The sequence below is a fragment of the Sus scrofa genome, chromosome 6 (assembly GCF_000003025.6).
Source record: "Sus scrofa isolate TJ Tabasco breed Duroc chromosome 6, Sscrofa11.1, whole genome shotgun sequence".
In the NCBI taxonomy this organism is placed as follows: Eukaryota; Metazoa; Chordata; class Mammalia; order Artiodactyla; family Suidae; genus Sus; species Sus scrofa.
The window spans coordinates 100,506,732-100,522,457 of record NC_010448.4 but is presented as its reverse complement, the minus strand read 5'-3'; the positions used below and the strand labels follow the sequence as shown (position 1 = coordinate 100,522,457).

Sequence of the window (15,726 nt, the reverse complement as noted above, 5' to 3'; positions counted from 1 at the left end):
TCTCCCTCTTTGGCCTCCCCGGCGGTGATGCTGCAGCAACACAGAACCACATCCTGGAGTTCCCCAGGCCTCCTGGGTCTCCTTGCATTTGTGTCCCTGCTGGAACAGTTTCTCTTTTCTTCCTCTGTAAGCTCCTCACCAGTCCTCGAGACTTGGCCCAGTAGAGTTTGATTCTCCTTTCCATGGCTGCGTTGCACCCCATACCTGGCTTTCTCATGGCAGGGAGCACCCCGAGTTAGCGTTCTGAGTGCATGAAATCGCCCCACCCACAAGACACCAAAGGGCAGAGAATGGATCCCACACATCCTCCTCTTCCCTGAGCCCACTCTGGGCTCTTTTATTCTGGGAAGGGCTTTATGTATATGTTTCCATGCTTTATAAAGTGTATTTATCAACAAAGGATTGTTTGATGGGCTGTATTATTCCTGTTAGATTGACAGCTTCTCAAGACGAAAATCTTCTTTTGACGTCATCAGTAGGGACTGAAGGATGACCATGGACTCATGTCCCTGTCTCCGTTTCTGTAGGAGACGTATCCTGCAAGGGTGTGGCCTGTTTTGCAGGCTCTGGAGCCATGGGAGCATTTCTGTCTGGGCTGGTTAGTGAGTTGCTCCTTGGGAGGAAAAGGTCAGAGGTGCACACCAACTGGTTGGACAAGTTCAAGGCTGGGAGACTAAGCTTCTCATGAGAATAAAGCAGAGGACTTCAGGAAACTGAGGGTTTTCAGAGTTCTTTTTCTAAATATCCTTTTTGAAACAGTTATTGTCAGTTGGGGAACTGACTGTAACTGCCCGGTATTATTGGTGAACTCTGTAGTTCAAGAGAGCAATGGAATGGGTGACACTGGCCATCAAAAGAATTCATAATGTAAAATGTATAATCCAAGTAACACCTAGACGTTTAATGATTTTTTTTCAAAGTATTTACATAGTGTTCCAAACGTTATGAAGGATTGGGCAGGCATGCAGACATTTGGAAGACACGTATACATCTTGGCATAAGACTTTGCTTAATTGCTCCAGGAAGATGTCACTGGTCTGTGTGTTGCAGTGAGGTCAGAGCTCCTGGGTTGGGATAGTTCTCATTCCGTATGTGAACTAGCCAAGAGGCATATATTCTTATTCTAATTTAGAAATAAAAGACAAGATGGCAGAGGGAAGTGATCATGGGGAAAAAAAAAGGAAATGAAAACTTTCTCAAAATCTAGCAGTGCATTTATGATGTGGGGATAGGCAGTATTCTGCCAAAACCATATCAATGAAACTGTGTTCTAAGTAAAGAAATTTTTGTACTTGTGTAGATGACAAATTACTTCAAGATTAACATTATTCCAAAAGGATTTTAGAAAACTGTTTTTTAAAAAATACATTCAGGAGTAGATATTTCACTTCTTGAATCATGTCGAAAAAAGATAAGCTTAGTAGATATTGGTTTTTCAATCTAATTATAAAAGTAATTTATGTAATAACTAAAGGGGAAGAGGGGCATCAAGTGGTAACACTCATCGAATGTTGACTGTTGTCCTTGATTTTCAGCAATACCGTGAAGAACTGGATGCCAAGTTTAATGCTGATAAATTTAAATGGGACAAAATGTGCCATAGAGAAGCTGCAGTGATGTTGAAAGCATTTTTCAGAGAACTACCCACCTCTCTCTTCCCTGTGGAATATATACCTGCCTTCATCACTCTAATGGAAAGTAGGTGGAAGAAGTTAAGTGTGAATAGACTAAGATAAGTCTTATCAATAAAATGACACAGAGCAGAGGAAAGATGCCTAATCAGATATGATCTTAAATGTATAGACTTGCTATTTCCTGGTCATTCTTGGTGAAATACCACGTTTGATGGTAAATAGTCATGTCTTTATATGTTTATATATCTAAGTCTCGTAGATTTGATTTAGAGGGTTTTATAATCATTAAGTGGCAGAGAGGGTTACAGACAGACCAAGGCTCTTGAAATGCAAATTCCTGCTCAACCATCTGTTACCCATGCAGTCACCCTTTCTGAGCTTCATTGCTGCACCTGTAAATTACAGATAATAACTGCTTGTCAGGGTCGTTGTGGGTATTGAATGAAGACATCTAGGATACTGTCTGGTATAGAATAGTCCTTCAAAAATTCTAAGATTTCTCCCATCCTTAAATCCGAGGTCCTGGGTCTGATAATGTAGCATGCAATAAGTGCTGCACAGAAGGTGTTTTGTCTTTGAAAATTGCAGTATGGAATAGTGTTTCTGAAAGTTACAAAGTCACATAGATGAGGCTTTAGGGGGGTCCTTGAATAAAAGCATAGAAACTGGACAGTGTATGTTGAATTTGGCAGTCAAGGAATAATTTGGCATGGCCTCAGCCTAAAGATTGAATATTGTAGAAGGTGTGACAAGAGAAATTTAGCAAAGTAGAATGGAGTACTCACCTGAGGAATGCAGGCATCACAAGCCTAAATATGTATAAGCACATTAAGTAATGGGTGGTTCTGTATGGACAGAAAAGGGACTGTGGCCAGACTAGGAGGCTGTATCTCGTATGAAGAGGCTGGCCACTGCTCAGCTGTAGGTGATGGTACCATGCAGAATGGGAGCCAAATCCAAGCTTTAGTGCAAAAGCTCTTAATTTGAAAATATCAGCCAGAAGTTCAAATTTGAAAACACTATATGAGCCTAATAGGCGTTATCTGTATCTGCCAGTTTGCACTCTTCTGCAGGTTGACCAGAACTATTGAATCTTTAAAACCACAATGAAAGAAAATAATAGTCAGATTCTAAGTTGTATGTCAGAATTGGTCCTAAAAATTAGTAGGTTCTAGATCTTTGAAATTTTTACTGAACAAGATCCGTAAAATAACCATATGTGTCTTCAGAGAAGAGAATATAAGACAGAGTCCTTATCTAAGTTTTAACTGACATGCTGTGACCTGTATCTCTTTTCTTTTTAATATGTACTATACCACAGGAGCGGCCCTAGAAAAGGCAAAAGACAAAAAATAAAATAATAATAATAATAATATGTACTATAATATGTTTAAGAGAAACAATGAATTATTTTCATTCTTTTTTTTATTTCAGATATTGTATATTTGCAGTTACAGAATGTCCAGTTGCTACTGTTAAACTATTTTTTATTTACCTGCTGCGATTGCATTATCTTTTCATTTTTTTCTTTTTTTTTTTTTTGCCTGGGCGGAGCACACCTACAGCATATGGAGGTTCCCAGGCTAGGGGTCGAATCGGTGCTACAGCTGACGGGCTACGCCACAGCAATGTGGGATCCAAGCTGCATCTGCAACCTACACCACAGCTCACAGCAACACCGGATCCTGAAGCCACTGACCAAGGCAAGGGATCGAACCTGCGTCCTCATGCATACTGGTCAGGTTCATTACTGCTGAGCCACAACGGTAACTCCCGTCATTCAATATAAGCATATTTTCCCTTCCATCATTGGGCACAGTTATGATAGCTGCTTCAGCATCCTTGTCTGCTAGTTGCAACATTTGAGTCATCTGAGGCTTGGTCTCTATTGATTGTCACTGTTTATGTCAAAGTAAGTTTAAGCTGAATCCAAAACATTGTGAATATTTTGGAGACTCTGCATTCTGTGATATTTCTCCAAAGAGTAGGGTTTTTTGCTTGGTTTGTTTGGGTTTTTTTGTATTGAAGCAGATAATTTGCTGTTCACTCCTTACCTGTGGTACTCCACAGAGGCATAGTTTATGGGGTGGGCCAAGATTTGGGTGGATTTTATACTAGATTTAGGGCCTTCTATTTCTTGACCTTTCTTTTCCAGGACTCCCCATAAATTCCCAATGACTGTGGTCATCCTGACCCCTGTCTGGTAGTTGTCCAGGCAAGAAAAACTATGGTTTTCTTTTGGAATTTTTGGCACCTCGTGTAGCACCATCTATGGCATGACCACAAATTAAAAGCCAGAAACAGGAGTTCCCGTCATGGCTCAGTGGTTAATGAATCTGACTAGGAACCGTAAGGTTGCAGGTTCGATCCCTGGCCTTGCGCAGCGGGTTAAGGATCCAGCGTTGCCGTGAGCTGTGGTGTAGGTCACAGACGAGGCTCGGATCCCACGTTGCTGTAGCTGCGGCGTAGGCTGGCGGCTATAGCTCCGATTCGACCCCTAGCCTTGGAACCTCCATATGCCGCGGGAGCGGCCCAAGAAATGGCAAAAAGACAAAAAAAAAAAAAAAAAAAAAAAAAGCGAAACTCTCCCTGTGCCATTCCCTAATTCCAAGTGTCCAATCCTCTCCTAAATCTGCCTGCTTTTGTTCATTCGCCAGTGCTTCAGGTGGTTGTCCTTTGAACTTTGTCCAGAGTTTATCGTGGTCTTAAAGAGGATTGATTGGGGAGGAGCTTCCTCAGCCATATTAGAAGAAGAACGTCCTGCCTTTGTTTATAAAGTCAAAAGAACATAGCATCTTCTGTGAAGTTTCCTCTTCTAGAAAATGGGCTGTAGAAATTACCTTGATGTGCTCAACAACTCATCAAAACAAGTTGATGCCACAGAAGATGTTTTTTGTTTTTGTTTCTCTTTTTTCTTTTGCTCTTATGGAATTATACAAGGAGAAGTCAAATCTCCCATGAAAGACCTATTCAGAAAATCCTATTCAAGAAGAAGACCATATTTAAATTAGTTTTTCTTAATATCATTATCCAGAGATTGAAGCCGGTATACTTCAATGAGAAGAGAAAATCTGGAATATATCCTGAAAAGGTTCATAGGAGAGTCCACATCCACATTTCTTTCTTTCTTTTTTTTTTTTTTTTTTGCCTTTTCTAGGGCCGCTCCTGCGGCAAATGGAGGTTCCTAGGCTAGGGGGTGTAATCAGAGCTGTAGCCACCAGCCTACACCAGAGCCACAGCAACTCGGGATCCGAGCCACGTCTGCAACCTACACCACAGCTCACAGCAACACTGGATCCTTAACCCACTGAGTGAGGCAAGGGATCGAACCCACCACTTCATGGTTCCTAGTCGGATTTGTTAACCACTGTGCCACGACGGGGACTCCCCACATTTCTTTTATGACTTTGAAAGTGAAAAAATACTATATTGCAGCGATTGATTTCATCCCAGCCAACCCCACAGGAAGCCCAAAGTTCTGGGCTCCTACCAGCGGGGAAGATGGCCTTTTTTTGCCACCTGGAGTGAGCTCTCCTTGGAACAAGATTTTCTGAAAGGAAGAACCATGCACATGTGTGTGTTTAAGCTGCCCCTATTTTTACTCTGAAACAGAGTTCAGGAATGTAGAGTCTTTTCCAGTGGTATAATTACTTTCTCTTTTCAAACATGGTCCAAAAAGTGCTCATAAAATTAAAAGACTAAGAGTTCATCAATCAAACCTGAGGTACTTTCATGAGAAGTTTAATAACTTTCTGGGAAAATAATGACCGCAGGGGGAATAAAAAAGACTCTTAACTAGGATGCAGTAAATGAATTAACTGCAAAACTATTAACCACAAAACAGTGTAAAGCTAGGTTTCCTAAATAAAATGAAAATGGATTATTTGCCAGTTTAGATTTTTTGTCTTAAGGGAAATTTCACAGTTGATCTGAAATTAATGCAAGTACAGAGCCTGCCTCTGCATCTATTGTTCCCCCCAGAGGCTTTTTGGGGGCACCATTGAAAAATTATAGACAGCCCTTAGTCTGCGATTTATGCATTAAAATAATGTCTCATGTCTCCCCACATGCTTTGTACTGAGCTATGCTTCTGATAGCGCCTGTTAATCAGGCAAACTCACGTCAGCATGCATTAGCCATTTTCAAAAACATCCTGGACCTGTGTCATTTTTGTTTACAAATTTGACATAAATGTTTAGAAATCCACTTGGGGATTGTGCTGAAAGTATACAATGTGAGCCTATAAATACTCCTCCCAGATGTTCCTTCATTACGTGGTGACATACGCCAGTCCTTTACGCCTCACTTGAGTGCACGTGACCTCCTGTGACCTAGTCACTTGTCACAGGAGTGTTTCCACTACTGTAACTAAGGAGCTCTATAGGCAGCTGGCTGCCTTGATCCATTGACTGTAAATTGACAGGTTTTCCGTCAACTTGAGACCTCCCCAGAGATTGCGGAACATAACCCCTCCCTCCAGAAACTCCCCACCCTGAGACCATTTTGAAGAGAACACAGAGACCAGGCAAAGCCCCATGCTCAAATATACCCTACATTTTCAGCACAGCTGGTTGTGGATTATCCAGTTGTGGATGGAATTCCTAAGATCCTCTCCCTAAAAGAGGAAGAGCCAGTATTGAGAACACACAGTAGCAGAAGGCCAACCCTCTGGCGCCATCTTCTGTCACTGCCAGGGAATAAACTACTCAAGAATCTCCTTAGCTCTAACTACGGTCACTTTCCCTTGATGTTCATTTTAGATCCAAAATAAGCATCATTGATCATAATAACAAGAGCATACACATAGAGAGGGGACTGTGTACAGGCACTTGTGGAAACACTCTAGACATTAACTCAGTCTTCCTAACAGTCCAGTGAGGTGGGTCTGGTGACTATTCCCATTTTACAGATCATAACATAGAAGCAATGAATGGTTAAATAGCCTGCCCAGGTCACTCAGTGATGAAGTAATAGACGCAGGATTTGAATCTGGTTCTAGAATCTGTGTTCGTAATAATTATGCTGCTGCTTCTTTCTATGGAAGCAAGATTTATTTTCTCCTGAATTGAACTTCATGCTCGCTGTTTGTAGCATAAAAGTAAAACAAGTACTTTGCAAGGAGAAGTGTTATGTAGATCCAGAGCTATTTTGAGGACCTCCTTGGCCACCTGCCTCTACATTGGCATCCTGAGGAGCTCAGGAGGAGTTGACAGACTGAAGCCCTTGTCCAAGTGAATGGATTTATGATGTTGGACATAAAACTTGAGTCTCTCCCACTGGAAGCTGTCAGGGCCCTCCTGTGCCACCAGATGCCAGCAAGAAGGGCTGCCTGGATGCATCAGCATTGTTCAAAATGTGTGGTTATTTCTGTTTTCTTGTTAGGAGGGCCGCACATCAAAGTACAGTTTCAAGCCTTACACCTCATGGTCATGGCGCTGCCTGATGCCAACAGAGACACAGCCCAGGTAAGTGGTCTGGACCTGAGAGTCTGTCATCAACGCTTATGGGTCAGAGGAAGGGGCTCCAATGGCACAATGACAACTGAGATGACAGCTTATCAACCTGCTGAGCATGCAGCCAACCTGTTGCCTTTCCGTGTTCCCACTGCTGTTCTCCTAGGATGCCAGGAAAGAAGATACAACCTGAATCTTCTTTAAACTTTTCTGTTTCATTCGCTCCATCTATTAGAGATTTTGATCATCTACCACATGCCAGGCACGGGGCTCAGGTTAAGAGTAGGAGGAAAAAAAGCAAAGACGGAGGACCTAAGCAGAATAACGTCAGGAGTAAATGAGACCGCTGTGGAAATTATAGAATATAAGGTTGTTGGTCCTCAGCTGCCCCCTTCAGTCCAGTGGCAAAAGATCTCACAAGTGTCCTTGGGAAGGAAATGTGAAACCCCTGATTTAAATGAAATTTCTAGACTGCTCATGTCTTACCCTTTATGAAGATAATTTAGTTTAAAGAATTATGGCTTCTCAGAATTTGAGATCTCCTCATGGGATCTTCTTATGTTCCAGATGAAGAAAATTAAGCTCAGAAAAGCGATTTCTCCATGAATATATGATAGGACATTTGATGGAATTAGAGCCCATAGTACTCCATTCCTCACTCCTTCCTTTTATTTCACATTCATTTCTTTGCTTTATGTTTATAAAAATCAAAGTTTCCATTTGCAGTTTTGATAATGATTCTGTATACAATAGAAAATCTGTTCTAAGGGCAGTGGATGCTTGGAAACTTCCAAATGAAATCAAGGTGAGAATGAGTTGGAAAGAATCCATAATTTTGAGACCCATAAACCTGCCAAAAACAAAGATGCTTCTTAAAGTCACCCCCTTGTGAGACATTTCAGTTTGGTGAGGACCTCTCCTCCCATACACAGAAACCATCTGTGTCAGTCATTATATTCTCTGTCCAAGGATGGAGATTGGCTAAGGGATGAGAATGTCTGTTTCTAATACTATTTGGTAACTTTCAAAAAGCTAGAAATTTATTAGCTTTGTTTCTTTGGCTTTGTCCAAACAATGTCTTTTAATCCACTTAAAAAAAAAAAAAAAGAATTCAGTGTGTCAGGGGTCAAGATGTCATCTCCCCTTTCACATAACTGAGGATGTAGCATTATCAAAAAATTTGGTACCTTGCTAATAGAAGATCTTCTGTCTCTCTCACTCTGTCCCATCCTTAATTGTGACTGGAATGAAAAATCAAACCTAGTGTTCTGTAAAGATCAAGATTTCTGGCCCAAGAGTCAGGCTTTCTTGGATCCGGTCCTGGCTCTGACATAACTGGTGCTAGTCAAAGTTACTCAGTCCCTCTCCACTTTGGTTTCCTCATCTATAAAACAATATCAGTAATAGTACCTACCTCATAGGGTTTGGAAGGATGTTAAAATGAGTGCATGTATTTATGTAAAGTAGTAAGAATAATACCTAGCTCACAATAAACCTTGAAATAAATGTGAGGTGTTGCTACTAGTATGTGCTATTTTCTCATTACAGATACTGTAGCAGAATTCAAACTTGGGAAACCAAAGAGCATTGCTTTTTAGGATTTCAGTCCTCTTGGTGAATTTCAGGAAGTTCTGACAAGCCTTTATACTTTAAAGGCCCAGCCAAATTTTATTAAGCTTTCCCAGTTTTTTTTTAATGCTGAGCACAGCTGCATGTAATCATTTCCCTTTGGTCTGCTGAAGATTCCAGAATTGAAGTGCAGTAGCAAAATAACACCCAGAAAGTAAAAGTTTTCAACTTTTCAATTGAGATTACTTTTGGACTGAGGCATGAGATACTCATATTTTTGTGGCTTTTCTTTCATTTCTTTCTATCCATTTTACTTTAAAACTTTTTCTTGAGATATCATTGACACATAACAAATTAGTTTCAAGTATACAACATAGTGTTTTGATAGTTGTATACATTGCAAAATGATCTCCATAATAAGTCTGATTTCCTTTCATCACCATTACAAAAGTTTTTCTTTGATGAGAATTTTTAAGATTTACTTCCTTAGCAACTTTCAAATATGCAGTAGAATAACATTGCCTATAGTCCTCATGCTGTGTATTATATCCCCATGACTTATTTGTCTTATAACTTACTTATTTTAAAACTCATGTTTTTTAAAATGGGTTTTCCTTTCCCAAGGAAACAAAAAGTAGATTTTAACAGTAATATCTGAAATTAAGAGTGATTTTTAGAATTACTTTTCTTCCTTCACAACAAAACTGCATTTGAAGTTTATTTGAGCAATAGTGTCTTCTCTTCCTTGTTTACTATTTAATTTTAATATGTGTCAAATTTGCTTAAGGTAAAAGAAAATATTAAAATATTAAAATGTAAGGTAAAGAAAATATTAAAATGTTCCCGTCGTGGCACAGTGGTTAACGAATCCGACTAGGAACTATGAAGTTCCGGGTTCCATCCCTGGCCTTGTTCAGTGGGTTAGGATCTGGCGTTGCCGTGAGCTGTGGTGTAGGTCGCAGATGCGGCTTGGATCCTGTGTTGCCGAGGCTCTGGCGCAGGTCGGTGGCTACAGCTCCAATTCGACCCCTAGCCTGGGAACCTCCATATGCTGCGGGAGCAGCTCAAGAAAAAAAGGCAAAAAGACACACACACACACAAAATACAAACTATTATTTATGGATATCATAATATAATAAATTACATAAAATGGAGCTGTATTAATGAATCAGAAAATTAAATAAACCCTTCACATTCCTCACTAGCACTTTTAAGCAATTAAAGGGGAAACATGACAGATTTAACCATTCTGTAGCTCTGACAACTTTCCAGAGGTACTGTAGAATGATAGAAACAAATGATAGTGATCAGTGATACTTTTTCATGATATACAATCACTGGTGCCACACAATGCTGTTTCTTATTAGGCCCTCATGACATTCTTCAATAAAGTCATTGCCAACGAATCCAAAAACCGGATGAGTATATGGAACATATCTACTATAATGGCACCAAATCTTTTCTTCAGTAGAAGCAAACACTCCGACTGTGAGGAGTTACTCTTAGCAAACACTGCAGCCCACATCATCCGCCTGATGCTTAAGTACCAGGAAATCTTGTGGAAGGTGAGTAACAGTGTGGTACCTGCTTCTCCTGTGTCCACTAGCACCCAGGGAGCGTGAAGGCTCGTGAGCAGACCGCGCCCTGTCTGTGGCATCTTTATACGTTCTTCAGGGCTTTACATTGGAGTCCTGATAGAGTTTTCTAATCTTTACAAGGTCAGAACCACAGTTCCTGGTCCCTGGTTCCAGGGTACTGAGTGGCCAGGAGTTACCACGACTGAAGACAGACTCCACCCCGGACGTGTAACGCAAGTGTTTGCCTTCTAGTCAAGCTCTCTTTCTCCTCCAGGTTCCATCTTTCTTAATCACTCAAGTCAGAAGGATGAATGAAGCGAGCATGCTGTTGAAGAAACAGCTCCCAAGTGTCAAAAAGCTGCTGAGGAGGAAGACCATAGAACGAGGGGTAATAACTAAAACTAAACAAATGCTCAGATATCATGACCACTCAGGCTCCTGTTTCTCAGGGATGCACAAAATATCTTGTAATGTAGACCCCCAATTGTTGCATTTTCACAGACTGAGAACATTATGGAAAATCTGTTCATGAGAGTACTGTGGTCGTTCCACCATATTGAATTAACGTGCTTTTTGGTTGAAGTTTTTGAATTAATTCTAACAAGAAGGTTATTTAATATTCTGTTAAGTACTTAAGGGTAAAATATTTCTTACAGATACTGAAAGTCAATACTTTAGCCCCTGTGAACTGGATTTACGGGCAACCCAGTAGTCAGTATATCTGACCAGTAGAGGAGATTTCTTCTGTGATTGAATGTTAAAAGGATAGCTAATCCTGGGAGTTCCTGCTAGGCACAGCGGAAACAAATCCAACTAGTAACTGTGAGGTTGCGGGTTTGATCCCTGGCCTTGCTCAGTGGCTTAAGGATCCGGCGTTGCCATGAGCTGTGGTGTAGGTCACAGATGTGGCTTGGATCTAGCATTTCTTTGGCTGTGGCGTAGGCTGGCAGCTACAGCTCCAATTTGACCCCTAGCCTGGGAACCTCCACGTGCCGTGGGTGCGGCCCTAAAAAGAATAGATAGATAGATAGATAGATAGATAGATAGATAGATAGATAGATAGATAAAAGGATAGCTAATCCTCAAGTCATTTTGTGTAAATTCACTGCATTTCAAAGAATTTTTGCCTTAGGATAGGAAACAGGCATTAGAAGAATGATTTTTATCACTTTAATTTCATTTGAGGCTGATCATGAAGGTCAGGCATAGGAGGACACAAAGGTACATGAAACTCACTTTGCCCTTAAAGGAACATGCATCTAGTGTGACAGAAAAGTGTACACAAGAGCCATGGATGTGCCAGATGTATTATAACAGCAAGCAATGTGCTAGGGACCATGCAGAGGAGAAAGAAATTCTTCATCTCAATAGATGAAGAGAAAGTATTTAATGAAGTTCCACACCCTTGCAGGATAAAAAGGCCTTAACACACTTAGAAGAGCGTTTTCTCAAACTGAAGAAGGGACTCTGAAAAACCCACAGCTAACATCTTGTAATATCCAGTTGTCCCAGCACCATTTGTTGAAAAGACTACTCTTTCCCCAATGAATGGTCTTAGCACTGGTGTCAAAAGTTAATTGACCACCAGGTTTCTTTTTTCCTCATCCTCTTAATGCAGTATATATTATATTGATTGGTGTTCATACATTGAACTTATCCTTTTTTCTTGAGATAAATACTGGCCACGGTGTGCAATCTTTTTCTTGAGATAAATTGGCCAAGGTGTGCAGTCTTTTTAATATGCAGCTGGATATGTTGCTAGTATTTTGTTGAGGATTTTTGCATCAACATGGTCTGTAGTTTTTCATTTCTTGTCATGTCTTTGTTTGGATTTGGTATCTGGATAATACTTGCCTTATAGAATGAGTTAGGAAGTATTCTCTCCTCTTCTGTTTTTTGGGAGAGTTTGAGAAAGATTAGCATTATTTCTTTAACACAAATGGAGTAGAATTCACCAGTGAAACCATATGGTCCTGGACATCTCTATAGGATTTTTTTTCTTTCTTCTTTCCTTCCTTCCTTTCTTTCTTTTATTACTGACTTAAGTTCTTTACTTGTAGCTCTATTCAGGTTTTCCATTTTTCTTGAGTCAGGATTGATAGTTTGTATATTTCTAGGACTTTTGTCTGTTTCAACCTGGTTATCTGATTTCTTGAAAAAATTGTTCATATTATTATCTTATAATCCTTTTTATTTCTAAGTTTTGTAGTAATGTCCCCACTTTTATTCCTGATTAATAATTTGAATCTTCTCTCTTTTCTTGGTGAGTCTAGCCAAACGTTTGACCATTTCATTGGTGTTTTTGAAAAGCCCACCTTTGTTTCACTGATTTTCTGTATTTTTGTTGTTATCGTCATCGTTATTCTCTAGTCCTCATTAAAACTTGAGTCTGTATTGTTTCTTTCCTTATGCTCGTTTTGAGCTTAGCTGCCCTTTTTCAGTTTCCTGACATGGAAAGTTAGGCTCTTAATTTGAGATCTTCCTTTTTAATGTAAGCATTTACATCTATAAATTTTCCTTTGGGCACTACCGTTGTCCACCCAACAAGTTTTGGTGTGTTGTCATTCACTTTGGTTCATTTCAAGATATTTTCTATTTCCTTTTGATCCATTGGTCATGTAAGCATATGTTGTTTAATTTCCATATTTGTAAATTTTCTAAATTTCCTTTTATTACCAACCTCAATTTTATTCCCTTGATTACAGAACATACCTTGTATTATTTTTATATTTTAAACTTCATTTAGACTTGTTCTGTGGCCTAACCTACTATCTGCTCTGAACAATGTTTCATGTGTACTTAAGAAGGGATTCTGCTAGTGTTGGGTGGAGTGTCTGATAGATGTCTGTTCAGGTCTACTTGGTTCTAGTGTTGTTCGAGTCTTCTCTTTTCTTTGTGACCTTCTATCTATTCTGTCCATTATTGAAAGTGAGCTACTGAAGGTTCCAGTTATTATAGAACTCTATTTCTCCCTTCAATTCTTTCATTTGTTTTTTTTTTTTTTTTTTTTGCTATATGTCTTAATATGTTTTTGTTCCTCAGTTCCTCCATTACGGCCTTCATTTGTATAAGATAGGTATTTTCTTGTGTACCACTTTAATTATTTTGTTTTTGTTTTTTACTATATATCTTAGAATTATCTTTTTAGTAGTTACCCTGGGGATTATAAGTGACATCTTAATTTATAACAAACTAGTTCATATTAATACAACCCTAAATTTAGTATATAAAAACTTTCTACTTATTTACCTCTGACTCCCCCCCACTTTATGCTGTTATTGGTACAAATCACAGCTTTGTAAATTGTGTGCCCATCAACATAGATTTATAATTATTAGGCACTTGTCTTTTAAGTTAGGAAAAAGTGGAAGACATAAACAAAAAATATATTAATATTGCCTTTTATGTTTTCCTAAGTAGTTCCCTTAACTGGTATGCTTTATTTTTTCATGTGGATTCCCAGTTACTGTCTAGTGCCCTTTCACTTCAGTTTGAAGGACTCTCTTTAACACTTTCTGTAGGGTCAGTCTGCTAGCATTGAACTCTCAGCTTTTACTTATCTGAGATTATCTGGGAATGTCTTAATTTCACCTTCATTTTTTAAGGACTGTTTTGCCAGATAAAATCTTGGTTATCAGTTTTGTTTTGTTTTGTTTTCTCTTACAATTTTAATATTATCACCCCACTGTCTTCTGGCTTCCATGGTTTCTGCCTGGAGATCAGCTGTTGTTATGGAGACTCTCTTATGCATGAGTTGATTTTTCTCTTGCTGCTTTTAAGTTTCTCTCTTCATGTCTGTCTTTTGATAGTGTAATTATGATGTTTCTCGGTGTGTATCTCCTCGATTTTATCCTGTTTGGAGTTCATTTTTAGATACATAGGTCAATGTCTTTCAGACATTGTTACTTCACATATTCTTTCTGTCCTTTTCACTCCTCGAATGCTTGTGTATATGTTGGTACCTTGATAATTGTCTCACAGTTTCTCTTATTTCTGTGTGTTTTTCTTCATTCTTTTTTCCTCCTCTTACACAGCCTGGATAATCTCAATTGACTGCTCTTCAGATTTGCTGATTTTTTTTTCTTCCGGTTCCTTAAATCTGCTGTTGAACCCCTCTAGTGGACTTTTAGCTTCAATTGGACATTTCAGCTCCATAATTTCTTTTTGGCATCTTTTTGTAATTTATATCTTTATTCAATATTCTTTATTTGGTGAGTTATCATTTTCATGGTTTCAAGTTCTTTAGACATGATTTCTGTTGGTTCTTTGGGAGAATTTAAAGTAGCTTTTTCTTAGTAAGTCCAACATATAGGCTTCCATAAGGAATTTCTTTTGAAACTATTGACACTACTTTTTTTTTTTTGGTTTTGTTTGTTTGTTTGTTTTGTTTTGTTTTGCTGTGTATAGGCCATATTTTTCCTGGTATTTTTTGCCTGTCCCATAATTTTTGTTAGAGAATAGACATTTTGAATATTGTAATATGGCAACTTTGGATTTTCCCCCTGCCAGGATTTGTTGCTGCTTGTTGTAACTGTTGTTCATTTATTAATGACTTTTCTGCTAAACTAATTATATAAGTGTAGTCTTTGTTTTGTGTGGCTACTGAAGTCTCTGTTCCATCAGCCTGGTGGTTAGCTGATGTTTGTTCAGAGATTTTCTTAAATACCTGGAACCAAAAAAAATCTCCCCGTCTTTGCAGATGAGCTCTGTGTGCTTGTGTGCTTGACACACCTTCAGCATTCAGCCAGGCAGTTTACAACTCTGCCTAACCTCTGGTTCTTGCCTGGACAGAGCTTAAAGGTCAGCCAGAGGTGAAAGCTTAAATTCTTTTCAGGTCTTTCCTGAATATGTGCACAGCCCTGAGCCTGTACGTGACCTTCTAGAGTCTCAGGAATACATTGGAGCTTTCAGAGACCTCATTCCCCAAAGCAGCTCATTCTCTAGGCTTGCTTTCTCAGCTTTTTAGTTAGTTTATTGTTTTTCCCAGCTCTTATCCACTGAATCAGGCAGCAGTGACTAAAACATTTGCCTATAAATGTTTCCAGAGTTACACCACTCTGGCACTGGTCAGGTTCCAAGTCAGGCAAGCTAAAAGCAAGCCCTTGAGCCAGTCTTCCAGGGAACAAATAATTAGAATTCTTTGTGAATGAGGTTCATGAGCTCCCTCCGGTACCTGTAACAAGACTGCAGGCTGTTCTTTTCAAGGTTGTCATGGAGCTGTGGAGCCGAACTGAGAAAGCGTAAGTTAAAATGCCACAGAGTTCACTGTTCTTATCAAAATTCAGCTGTTTTTCTCAAGAATTCCCCTGGTTGCCACTTTAGGGTTAGTGTCCAGGGTTCTGAAGAAGTTGACACTGACAGTTTTTGCCAGTTTAGTCATTGCTTTTATAAAGGGCCAGACTTTAAAAGTCCGTACTCTGCCATTTCATTCTGGAAAATTTTAATGGCGTAAGTATATGTGTGGAGCTGAAGCTGAGGTCAGGGCAGGCTTTG

The 15,726-nt window shown here is 39.4% G+C and overlaps 1 protein-coding gene across 16 annotated transcripts in view; it reads left to right on the top strand.

Annotated features, from left to right (window-relative positions):
• Positions 1-15,726, top strand: part of ARHGAP28 (Rho GTPase activating protein 28) — a 186,624-nt gene that overhangs the window by 158,551 nt on the left and 12,347 nt on the right. For all 16 annotated transcript variants that reach the window (XR_002345017.1, XM_021096082.1, XM_021096074.1 and 13 more), the window contains 4 exons: positions 1,536-1,698; positions 7,017-7,099; positions 10,024-10,221; positions 10,508-10,621. Coding sequence is in view for 15 of the 16 variants with exons in the window: in XM_021096082.1 (XP_020951741.1) it covers positions 1,536-1,698; positions 7,017-7,099; positions 10,024-10,221; positions 10,508-10,621 (558 nt within the window). In the remaining variant the exon portion in view is untranslated. The remainder of the gene's footprint in view (positions 1-1,535; positions 1,699-7,016; positions 7,100-10,023; positions 10,222-10,507; positions 10,622-15,726) is intronic.